This window comes from Crocodylus porosus, unplaced genomic scaffold (genome assembly GCF_001723895.1).
Source record: "Crocodylus porosus isolate Cpor-Errol unplaced genomic scaffold, CroPor_comp1, whole genome shotgun sequence".
Taxonomy (NCBI): domain Eukaryota; kingdom Metazoa; phylum Chordata; order Crocodylia; family Crocodylidae; genus Crocodylus; species Crocodylus porosus.
Genome location: NW_017728945.1, coordinates 256,272 through 268,830, shown reverse-complemented (window position 1 = coordinate 268,830; position 12,559 = coordinate 256,272). Strand labels below are relative to the sequence as shown.

At 56.1% G+C, this 12,559-nt stretch overlaps 1 protein-coding gene across 1 annotated transcript; it reads right to left on the bottom strand.

Moving 5' to 3' along the window:
- Window positions 1–7,264: 7,264 nt before the first annotated feature.
- On the bottom strand, window positions 7,265–11,217 carry FEM1A (fem-1 homolog A). The gene has a single exon (XM_019550528.1). The coding sequence runs from the start codon at window positions 11,140–11,142 to the stop codon at window positions 9,136–9,138; it is 2,007 nt and encodes a 668-aa protein (XP_019406073.1). The 5' UTR covers window positions 11,143–11,217; the 3' UTR covers window positions 7,265–9,135.
- Window positions 11,218–12,559: the final 1,342 nt, after the last annotated feature.

Below are 12,559 nucleotides of genomic sequence, written 5' to 3'. Positions count from 1 at the left end.
CCACCTCTCCTCTCTCCGGAGCTTAAGCACCTCCACAGGGCCGCAGAAGGGGTCTGCGCCTGGCGGGGTGCACGCTACATCAGATGCGACGCACGGGAATGGAGACGGGAAGCCTGCACGCCCTTGCGAGTCCGCGCGGGTACTGCTCCTGCCCGCTCCTCTGCTGATTTCACGCCCGCGTGGCCCTTTGCTCAGTCCAGACCAGCCACCTGCACCTCGCAGCCAAGCACTGCAATAGCCCCCGCGGCAGGTTGCTAGCTCGGGAGAGCTGGTCCCGTGCCTGCTCCTTCCCACCGAGTATATTGAGTGTGGAGTCAAATCCAGGGTAAATTACTCCATGGGAATGGCTTCATATGCCTGCACCCTGAGATGCCACGGTGCAGGACCTCTGCTGAAGGCAGGCGCCTGCCTCCTGGCTTGGGAAAGCACAACACAGGGCGGGGGTGACCTGCAGCCCTCAACTGAAGTCAGGCCCCTGTGCCAAAATGCATCCAAGAGCTGGCCAGAAGGAGCCAGAAGAGCAGGCCTCGGGCATGGAGATGAGGGCACTCAGTCGGAGGGGGCGGCACGTGGTTGCGGTCCTAGGGCACAGAAATGGGAACCCAGGTCTGCCACGTGGCTGTGCCCGTGCTTCTCTCTGTGGCCTTTTCCGCACCGTGGCGCAGCACGGCAGGAAAAGGACGGGCATACCCAGCGCAGAACGGCAGGCAGCCTGCTAGCTGCGGCACTCTCAGGGAGGGTGGAGGGTATGGATGCCCTCAGGTAGAGAAGGAAGTTCACCCTGGGTCTTGCCCTACCGCAAAAGCTCTGACTGCCGGGCTCTCCTGGCAGGGAGGGGGCATCCCGTTCGAAAAGGCAGCAGTGGCTGTCACTGCAACTGTGGGCAGAAACCCACCCTGACGGGGGGCTGCTTGCTCAGGAATGCCTTGCCCCTCCAGAAAGGCTCGGTGTGGGGGGCTGGTCCCGGCTGCGGGGCCAAGCTGCTCAGACCCGTCTGGGCCGAGGTGCTTCAGGCACATGCAGAAGCAGACCCTCGGTATCTGAGGAACTGAATTTCTGAACCAGAAGTGCCTTGGGAGGCCAGGCGCCTGCGGCCGGAAAGCAGCCGAGCAGGTGGCTTGGGGACAACAGCTTTGGATTCAGGTCTGTAAATCCGGTATCAGGGCCGGAGCCCCGTTCTGGATTCGGGTGTGGAGCTGACCCCCCACCCGGGGAGGAGGGCTGGGGGACTCGGGGCAGTCCTGCTGCTGCTGAGCCCGCCAAGCGTGCCCCCTCCCGCCCATCCCAGGAACTGCAGCTGGCGCCTTCTTGCCACTTCCCACTCTGGCGTGGCCCTGCTTTTATTTTTAACCTCTGCGCTTTCGGTGACCACAAGCAACACAGTTTGCTTTATATAGCATCCGCCGAGAGCCTCAGCAGGCAACGGCAGGGCCCGGTGCCTGGATCCAAGCAGAGATCCCTCCCCAGTGTCAAGTGAAACCCTATTTTGCCTCCCTTGCGTAACCCGCCTTTGCGTGACCGTAGCCCCCGTCGCACAGCCATTGCTGTTGTGCAGCCACCGAGGACAACCCTTCTCTTGAAAGCAGACCCAGGAGCTGCCCCCAGCCCAGGCTCACTTCTCCGACAGCGCCTCGTGCAAGACCAACTGGGCAGGTGGAAGCCTGTGAATGAGAAACCCTCTTACTGGGAGGGATTTATGCTGTGGAGGGCAGAGAGAGATGGCAGAGAGCGTGCAGGCATGTGCGTGGGGGGTTCACTCCGTTTTATACAGGCTTCCCTGTTTCTGTTGGAGGCCTGCTCAGAAGACCAGAGCTTTGGCAGCCCCCAGATAACAGGGTGTCCGCACCCCCGGCAGCCACATCTCACCTGCACCGCCTCGCAGGGGAAGGGGAAGCTCACAGTCCAGCTGTGGGCTCCCTGCAGTCTGGGGCTCACAAGCCTTTGGCCCCTTTACTCCCGTGGCTCTTGGTTCCCCTTTTGCAAAAGCAGGGGGAGAGACCTCATGCCTGATCTGCTTTGGGCTCCCACCGCTGCCCTCCACAGCGTCCTACCTCCCGCCTTGCTCTTGCCACAGCTGCTCTAAGCCTGTGCCTCCAAAGCCCTCCAGAGCAGCCTGCTGTCCCCTTCTACCTGGCCTGCAGCCTGCTACTGCACCTGTTTCTAATGGGTTGCTTGGTCGCAGCTGGGGGAGGTAATTAGCACCCCCCCCATAACCTTTCATGGCTTGTATGATGGGCTGCACAGGTTTCCCTCACTTTGTGCTGTACATGTGCTCCTGGGCAACGGCGCATAAAGGGAACCCACTCTACCATGTAACAAACAGGGATACGTTCCAAGACCTCGACTGTGCTGACCCCCAGACCCATTCCTACCACTTTTATAAGCCAATTTTGGTCCTCCCCAACAGCAGACAGTGCACACAAGCACAGGGCGCTATCATAACGAGGGTGGCAACTGCAGAAACATGTGCTGCAAACAACGGGCGAGGAGCGCAGATCCACCCCGGAGACGACATACCTGTGCGCGTCATTCTCATACCGCACCGCGCAAAGCAGCCGACCGCGGGCTTCCACCACACCGACCGCATGAGAGTGAATGTACCTCGCCTAGAACGCATTTTTGGTATAAAAAGGGTCATCGCATAAAAGCAAATTCACACATTCAGAACGTGCGTAAAGTGACGGAAACCTGTATCTGGGGCACGGGACATTCACTGCGCTCTTTATGTTAAGGGAGGATGCCACTCACAGCTCAAGGAAAAAGCCAGTGCTCCTCCCACCCTGTCTGTTTTTTACAGGACCCTTTAACATCTAATTTAGCCCCATCCTGGCAGCAGATTCAAGTCAGCAGGGAGCATGCTGGCTGCTGCGGGGTAGCGTGGCACTCAGGACCAGGCCAGAGGGCGGTATCTCCATCCTCAGCCCAGGCAGGCAAGGTTTCTGTTGTCTGCTTTAGGGCCCTCCTCAAGATTCACCTCTGCCGTGATGCTTCCAAAAGTCTCAACAGTGACCACGTCCCGGGCATGCTGTGATGGCTGCTTATTGCCCTGCTCCTACCAGAGGGCTTCCTAGCTTGCGCTCCATCATCGCACGGTGACCCTTCCCGTGGGCTCTTTGGGGCAGAGACCATTGCTGCTACTTTGTACAGCACATGGCCCCCCCGAGACCCCACTCTTTGCTCCTAGTGCTGGTTCACAGCACACCTAAAGGGCAAACAATATTTGGGTCTCGTGCCCAAATTGTAGGCCCCACCCCGCACACATTAACTCACGAGTGCAACGGGGCTCCTCTGATCAGCAGAGGGAAGGGAGGCGGCTGGCTCGGAAGAAGAGGGCTGGACTGCGTGCTGCGGGGTGCACGTCTCCTCTCCAGCCTGACACGCCGTGGAGCCCATGACTGCCCAAGAAGGCAGATGCTCCTTTAGGGTTGCCAGCCAGGCCTTGTTCTTGTCAGAGGAACGTCCGAGCATTTGCAACCCTCCTGTGGTTTCCCTGTCCTGCACAAATGCTGACGCAGCGCCCTATCTATAACCTCAGTTCTGCTCTCAGCAAACACTGATCATGTAACACAAGCAGGGGCCAGGGTGCTTGAGAGATCTCCATAGAAGGGCACCGGCAACTGGCAACAGCAGAGCCTCAGGTGTGAAGCTCTCCCTCTTCCCCGAGTCTCTGCAGACACCCTGGGCTGAGCTGCAGCTTAGAAGGCAGAATAGAAAAGTTCCCTTTTCCCCACAAAGCAAGAAGCAAATGTAATAACTCAGCCATTACGGAGGAACTTGCAGTGTTGCTTCCATCAAGCCACGGGGCGAGCCGGCTACCAGCCCGAGTGGGAAACCTCTTCCCTCCGTCCTAATACAAAACCAGTCTTGAAATGTTCGCTGCCCTAGGCAACTCCCTGCTCTGCCCTGGATGGTGGAGTTGGCCCAGACAACACCTACAGTAAATAATGACTGGTTCATGGTAATTATACTTGGATTCACGCAGTGATTCCACTCACCCGGCAATTACCATCAACGTGTAATTGCTAGGCCCTTACCATGTAATTACAGGTTGTTTATGTTCTGCAAAAAAGGTAAAGCAATCAGCTTCTTTCCGCCAGATGAGGCCTCCCTTCTGCCAAAGCCAAACGATGGGCCAGAGTCTGCAGCAAGCTGACCCGAGGATCACAACTTTTACCTGCACTGCTGGGTCACGGCTCCTTTTGTATCCCCTGCCACAGCCCTGTAGGGAGAAGGCAAGTGAGTCAGAGAGCACCAGATGTGCTCAGCTGGTGGGGGTCCCCGCCTAAGCCTGGAGGCAATAAGGTTCCCATCCCTGCAAGGACAGGTGCCCATTGAAACGTCCTAGCAGTGCCACAGGGACAGCAGGAACTCTGCCCAGTTGGTTCACAAAAGACGTGGCCAGCACCGGACTCGACTGAGGCACAACCCGGGCGTACACCAGAGCTACCAGAGAACACGCCTGCACCCCGGGCGAATGCTCTGCCCGCACTCCCCATTTCAGGTCCAGGGGCAGTTTCAGCCTACGGAAGAGACAAGAGCCAACGCAGGGTTGTTCTTACGGTGAAGCTGTCAGCGCTAGAAGCCTCCAGCGACATCCGCTCGCTTCCGTGGGACAGACCATCCCGTGGCCCAGAAGAGTCAGCCTAGTTGTATCCCTTCTTTCTGCTGCGTAAACCCTTCTGTCCCACCCAAAACATTCCTCTCGCTCCTCGGCATCTATGTCCTTCCGCTTCTTGGAGGCTATTAGTTCATTGCACAGCAAGAAACATTAAGTCTTCCCTATAGAGCTCCCTCTCCCCCACAGCACCCCAATCAGCAGCCAATAATTTTCTGGCAATGAACTGGGTGGAATTAAAGGGTTTGGAAAATGATACTGTATACTTAAAAATTCTGCCTCCTGCCCCCAGCCGCAGACTAGAGGTGCGCTGCCTCCTACCCCAGCCATGGACCAGGCCCCAAACTCCAGAACACATCAACAGGAGCGATGATAACGTCACAGAATGAGTTATACACGCCAGGGTTTCCCAGCGTGTGCCTTTATCAAGCCACCGGTAATACTCTATCTGGTGCCCCTGTTCAGGACCCTTTCAGGTGTCTGAAAAGTGCGAGCATCCCTCCAAGGGAATCAGCCCCCTTTATTTTCCATTCCACACACAACATCTGGAGTCCTCTGCGCCAAATCTCAGCCACACAAATACTTTCACCCTTCTAGCACTTCCCAGTCAAGAATCAGTCCTGAGCCAATTTGCTAAGCAGAGTAGCTAGTACAGAATAAAGTCACTTAACTTTTATGTTCCAGTGAGACCAAACAGCTACTGGAATAGCTCTACAGGAACAACTATGCCCGTCGATTTGCAGTGTAGATAAGCACTAATTGGTAAGAACCTGCTTTGCAAAAAATATGTATCAGCAACTTGGGCACTTCAAAAGCATTAAATACAGACCCCACCAATGCTGAGATTTTAAGAAGAAAATCAGAGGAATTCCCTTATGAGAGGCCATCTACTAGAATCCTTTCGTGAGCCTGCACAATCATTCCAGGGTCAAAAGGAAACGGTTTAGGACCCAATCCGACAAACGGTTAAGACAAACTACATGGCAAGTCTAACAGACTACACACGAGAGCCAGCCCACGTGTGCAAGGGCAAAGGCTGAACTGATGAAAACTGTTACCTCAAATGGCAGCCCTGGATTATGTCTAGGCACACAAAGCCAGATTCTCAGCAGGTTGCAAGGAGGTTGTAAGGCAAAAGCTGTGTGCGAAGAGACAAACTCCACTAAATTCAGGGGCTGTGGGCCTAAACTTTAGGCCTTGTTAACATAAAGGGGACGTTTGCTATGAAATTTCAGCTCTGAATGTGCGTTCGTGCATTTTATACGGTGGCTAAAAGACTCTGGGGTTTGGCTTAGAACACTTCCCAGCAATTTCTGTAACCCCCCTCCACAAAAGGTGCTTTACTTTAAACTTGGCATGTTCCCATGCTGAGCCCTGCACATGCCCAGAAGAGGCAGTGTGTTACTTCAACCCGGCTCGCCAGACCTATGTAAAGATTGGGTGCATTAGTGGGCCTTTTTTGGTGCTTTTATCTAATAGCTGAGTGAATCAGCTTTAGCTAAAAGCACCAAAATGCCTCACTGAAGTGATGCTGCAGAGCCAGGTTGAAGTAACTTGCTACTTCTTCTGATAAAGTGCACTTTTGCCCCTTTTTTTTTTTGAATGTCTGCAAGCAACCTAAAGCTACATCACAGGAAGCAAAGCAGCATTAGCTAAACCCTGCTTTTTTGTTGCGACTTGTTACACAGGCCCTAACCTCTGCAGACATCCACTGACTTAAGTAGGACTCACCTAAGGGTACAAGGGTCCATTTTAGCAGATCCCAACTGAGAAGCACTGAAGCGCAAGGGCTGGGACTGTGACGCAGTCCAATGACCCGGTCTGTGCTGCCCTTTAATACTAAATGGGGCTTTTAAAACAGAGGGACGTCAGCACACAGTTAAGTCCTTCTGCTCCCATTCCACTTGGGAATGGATCGCACCCTCTTGCTCACCTGTCGGGCATCTCCTACAGGACTCTCCACCTCATTTCAGGGCCGCTCAGAGCACACAAAGTGAAAAGAAGTGCCTGGATGCTCCCATGTTATTGGCAAATAAATTTAAAGACAGCACAAGCAATTTCAGGTCAGGCTTTGAGAAGCGGTCAGTCCCCATGGGTTCTGCTTCTTTGCAAGAAAGAATTTGTGCTTTGGAAAATCTGATCGTTGAGGTCTAGTCAGGCCAACAGCGTAGAACTGAACGCAGTCTCTGTTCCTGCACTGATCCTTGACAGCTCACTGCCAACTCTGGCAGGTTTATACCCCGCTGCCCACTTCCCCACCTGGCTGCTGTGGAAGACTCCTGTTCAGCTAGGGGCGTTACAGACATAAGGAGCACAGTGAAGTCAGTGAGGCTACCCACATGCTGGAAGTACTTTGCAAAATAAGACCTCAAGTGGCCAACAGACCAGAGCCGTCACTTGACATACTGATAGTAAACATAAGTTGTTCCCAGAGGAGTGTGCTTTGCCCTTTGAGAGAAAGAGGGAGCATGGCTGCAAGTGTAGATTTAAATCGCCCATGGCTGGGAAGTTCTGCTGGAACGAAACACCCCCCTCCCCACGTACTATCAGAACTGCTTCCAGCCCCCCCCCCACAAGACGGACGTTGAAGACACAGGCCCCTCAGAAAGGAACAGGGAGGCATTTGCGTTCTAGCAGCATTTTTTTTTTTTTTATTATTTAAAGTTAGGAGCAGTCCGCTCGCAAAATTGAACAAATTCGTCTCTGCAGTTTAGTCCATGTTTCAGCCAGAAGGGGGTGGGGTGGGGGAAGTAGCTCAATTAACTCCGCACTTGACTTGATGCATGTTAAACCTTCTTGCCTTATAAATAAAATTTCTTTTAAATAGTTAACACTGCAAAAACTAAAACGGCAGAACTACAGTATCTGTATGAGGCAGAGAATATTGGATTATTGAGGCTTACGGTTCAGCTGGCCTGCAAATCCCAGCACAGCAGCTCTGCGGGCATATAGTGCATTAGTGTTTGTCAGGGCTCTGCTCTCCTGGTCCTGACCTTTCCCCAAAGCTCTGAGGGGCAGCTGCTTCCCCCTCAGCTATGTGTTTTGCTCTGACTGGGCCAAGAAATTAGACACAGGCTGATATAGCACAGTCATTCCTGCATAGAAAGGAACTGAGATTGGGGCAGCATCGTATTTCCCAGCACTGACTATTCCACACTGAGTGGAGCAACAGTACCCCCCACCCCCCACAATCAAAGTCAGGGCTAAAATACTATTGTGCAGACCCTAACGCACAAAAACAGCTTGCCCCGATGGCAGCCACATGAGGGATCCCCATCTCAGTCCTGAAGCTAGCACCATCTGTCCTATACTTGCAAAAGAATCAAAAGCCCCAAACCACAGTGGCTCTTTCGATGGTTTCCAGAGCAGGGCGATTACAGAGAGCGCAGGATCAGTACCTTAAACAGTACAAAAAAGCCCAAATATTAACAATCCTTCATTAGCGGTAGCTCTTTCCTAGAGACATTTAGACATTCCCCAAATGCTTACCTGCCTCCCATCAACCCCCAGATTGCATCCCCACTGCACATGCTTTCCAACCCCAAAACGGTTAGCAAGATGGTGTCTGATCATGTCCCACAGCTGCAGCCCTGTCAGCCTGAGAGCAGTCACATAGGCCCACCCTGGAGTCCACACAGAGCTTCAGTGGAAACAGCCGGTCTCTAGACCAGGGGTCAGCATGTGCAATAGGAAGAAAGCCAGCAATCTGACTACTCAGCTTGGTTTTTTTTTTAAAAAAAAATAGATGCCTCCCTTTCCCTCATCTCTCCCTCTTCCCCATAACCACATTCAAACAAGCCACCACCTGCTGTTGAAACCACTCTAGTACAGGATTCGAGAAACCAGGCAGCGTGGATGAGGCCTAGCACAGACAGGGAAAAAAAACCCAGCTTTACACACAGCCATTGCAAATCTCAGAACTTCTGCACCGCTGGGAAAGCAAACGAGCCACCGAGCCCTGCTTTACCCTCGAGTCAGTGGCCAAGAACTCTACTGAGCATTGGCCACTCAGCTCTTAGGTTCAGGTGCTAAAGCCAGGGGGAACAAGGCGTAAGGTTACACTGGAAGATGTAGGATATTTTATTCCTTGCTTGCATTTCTCTGTTCATTGCTCAAGGCAGGGGCAGGGCAGAGCCGGGGCACATATGTGAATCTGCAGCTAGTCCAGAGCATAATGACTGAGTTAATCTGGCATTAATGGAAGAAACGGTGGGATACTGAGGAATCTGCCTTCAGAGCTCCACCGGCCAAAGGGCAAGACAGATGGCAACAGGGGAAGGCCGTGGCTGCAACCTCCTCTTGGTGCAGTTCGGTATTTCTGGCAGATGGAGATGTGGAGGAGGAGAAGATAACCCAGCCACAAGCTCTTGAGTTTTCTACCCCACGTGAACAAGCTCACTGGTGATGAGGATGGACAGCACCCACAGCCTGCCTCAGGGCAAGGAAGGCTTCCAACCTCACTTCCTCCTGGGGATCACGTGGTGGATGAGGAAGGCTGGTGGTCTCATTGCTCTCCCACCCTAGTGAAGTTCAATGAAGGCCTCCAGCTCTTCAGGGATGAAGCCTTTGTAGGGGATCTTGTGCTTGTCAAGGGCACGCGCAGCAAGGCACTGGAGGGTGATGTAATTGAAGGGCTGCATCATGCTCTTGGTGAGCAGCTTCTCATCGAGCAGCTCATAGGCGGTCTGCTTGAAGGCATTGGTGGCATCCATGTGGGCTCCAGCCTCCATGAGGGCACTCATGATCAGTGGGCAGTTGTTTCGGGCAGCTATGTGTAGCGGGGTGTTGTTATCATAGTCCCGGCTGTCAGGGTCAGCCCCACACTCCAGCAGCAAGTTCACGACATGGAGTGAAGGGAACTTGCCCACTGGGTAACGCCCCACCGTGGTGGTGTCCTTGTCCACAGCCATGTGCAAGGGAGTGAAGCCGTTCTTGCCCCGGGGGCTGCACTTGAGCAGACGGTAGATGGTCTGACGCTTCCGATGTTCCTGCTCCGGCGTGCACTCCACCTTCTCCAGCAGAAAAACGAGATGCAGGATGATGGCTAAGGTCTTGGTGAACTGTGCCGAATCAGTGACCGGGTCCTTGCCATGCAGAAGAGCCCGCTCTACCTCCCGGACGCCTTTGCTTAGCACGCCCATGAGGTCAGAGAAGCCCAGCTGGGTCGCTAAGGTGCCCTTGGAGCGGTCCTGAAGCACGTAAGAAAAGAGCTCGGCAAAGGAGAGGAAGCTGCTGGCAGTCATGGGGCTCAGAGGCTCCAGGTTGCCTTGCTGCATGTCTAGGGCATACTTCCACAGGTTGATGCAGCGCTCAAAGTTGCCCGAGTCAGCATAGACGGCCCCCCTGTAACGGATGTAATATGAGGTGTCCGGGTGAGAAGGGCCCAGGACACGCTCTCGGATCAGCAGCGCCTGCATACGCATCTCATCCGGGTCCGTGATCAGGCCTTCCAGCTCGTCCAGCGTGCTCACCTCCCGCGCATAGTCGTAGGCCAGCACCAGCTGCCGCGGCTCCGGCTTGGCCAGGTACCGCCCTCCCCGGTGCCGCAGCTCCATGGCTCGCCGCCAGTGCTTCAGGGCCCCCAGGAGGTCACGCTTCTTATCCACAAATGTGGCTCCCAGCAGCTCCAGCGCCTCCACGGCATCCTCTCGGGAGCACAGCACGCACGGCGCCTGCTGCTCGTCCCCATCGTCCTGCCGCTCTTCCTCGGGGCAGCTCGAGCCCCTCGCAGCAGTGGCAACAGCAGGAGCAGTCCCATGCGGCGCTGCTCCGTCCTCCTCCTTCCCCTCCTCCAGCCCTCCCCGAATGAGGTACTCCACGATGTTGGTGTGCCCTGTGACGCTGGCAGCCAGTAGCGGGGTCATGCCATAGCCGTCCTTCTCCATGCGGGCCTTGGAGCGCAGTAGCAGCTGCAGGATCTCCAGGCTGCCCGACTCGGCGCAGTCGTGCAGGGCAGTGTTGCCCTTCACGCTGCGGCGGTTGACATCAGCCCCTCGCTCCAGCAGGTAGCGGGCGATCTCCCGGTGCCCCTTGTAGCAGGAGATCATCAGGCAGGTGTGCCCGTGCCGGTTGGCCACCTCCAGGTCAGCGCCGCGCTCGCCCACCAGGTAACGCACGATCTCCAGGTGCCCGTCGAAGCATGCGGCGCGCAGCGGCGTGGAGTTGGTCAGCGTGGTCTGGTTGACCGAGGCGCCACGCGCCAGCAGGCTACGCACCACCCCCAGGTGTCCGGCAGCCGAGGCGGCCCACAGCGGCGGGGCCCCCTCGATGGTCTCGCCGTCGAAGCTGACCGAGCCGCCCTCCTCCACGCGGGCCCCGCAGTGGTCTAGTAGGTACTCCACCACCTCCAGGTGCCCGTGACGGGCGGCGATGAGCAGCGGGGTGCCTCCCGCCCCGGGCCCGGCCCCGCCGCCCAGCCCCGCCGTCAGCGCCTCCAGCTCCCGGCGGCTGCGGCTGCCCAGCAGCTTCTGCAGCAGCTTCAGCTTCCCATCGCGCGCCGCGTTGTACACGGCCGTGCGCAGGTCCATGGCGCCATGGGCCCGCCGGCACGGAGCGCCCCTCAGCGCTGCCCGCCGGCCGCCATCTTAGGCTTGCAGGAGGGACAAAATGGCGCCGGCGCGCGGAGCAGCTTGGGACATGCGGTTCGCCCACCCCGCCCGCCGCCGCGCCTTGCTAGGGGCAGAGCGGACGGCGGGAGACTACGACTCCCAGCATGCAAGGCGGCAGAGAGGAGATAGGAAGAGCGCGCGCGGTGGGCGCTGGGAAATGTAGTCCCGCCCTCGCTTCCCGTTCCGCCGGGCCAGGAGGGTGCCGGACTCCGTTTCCCAGCAGCGCCGTGCGGGAGCTGGGAAATGCGGCACGCCAGTCTGTGGGACGCAGTTTCTCAGTGTGCCATGCGAGGGGGCCGGGGACTACATCTCCCAGCATGCAGCGCGACCCCCCCGGAGCGGCCTGGCTGTGCTTATGGGGCCCCTTGCTCCACTCTGCACCCCGTGCTCTGAGCACCCCTGCTCTGCATGCAGCTGTGGGGTTGCACCGTGGAGACCGACCCAGTAACTCCACAGTGTTGGTGTGGTCCATGACACATGACATCCGAGAGACTTGACCCAGTCAGACACGCGCCGTAGCGACCGGGGGTTATTCCAGTGGGATTTTAAAAATGTAACAGTTGTGGGCGTTTGCCTTCCTGATGTCAAGTCCGTGCCCCCGATCCGTCACCGAGATGCAGGCACACGCGGGCACGGTGGCGTCGCGTCGCGGACACGGAGGCACCGCGTGTCGCTGGCTCGCTGGCATTCCGGAAACCTCCTGGGCTAGACTCGGAGTTGGAAACCCCAGGTGGGAGACCACCCGGGAGCCGCGCAGTCCCCAGCTTTTCCGTACCCGCTGTGGAAAGCCGGTTTTTATTGTAACGTTTCACAGGAGTATCAGAACTGCCCGCTAGTCCAGTGTCACGCGGCGGCAGAGAGCGGCGGCTGGAAGGAGACTGACCAGGGTCTGACCAGGAGTTTTCTCCCCCCTGCTCCTCTCCCGCTTGCAGCCTCCGGCGTTGAAGGTCTACAGGAAGCTCTGATTCGGAGGCCGTGCCCCTCACCTCTGCGCTCAATATCTCCTGATGCCCCTTTCCTCCAAGCACGTCCCATCCCTTTGTGAATCTGGCTGGACCGTCAGCACCCACCGCGTCTGGTGGCAATGGGTGCCACGTTTTAATGACGCGCAGGCTGAAAAAGAGCTGCCTTGTGTTCGTTTGAAACTGCCTGCCTGCTAGTTTCCTTTAATGACCCCTCGGTCTTGTCTTGTATCTTAATAGGAAAGATAGTGCAGTCTGGAAATACACTGTAAACCTTTTCTATGCTCTTAACCAACAAGCAAAAAAAAATAGAAGTGGTGAAGTTGTCCATTCCTGTATCTCAGCATGAGTCTAGAAGTCAAGTTTTGCCATTG

Bases quoted from the DNA above. Each gene is read 5' to 3' on its own strand.
- FEM1A (XM_019550528.1), bottom strand. From the start codon at position 11,142: ATGGACCTGCGCACGGCCGTGTACAACGCGGCGCGCGATGGGAAGCTG.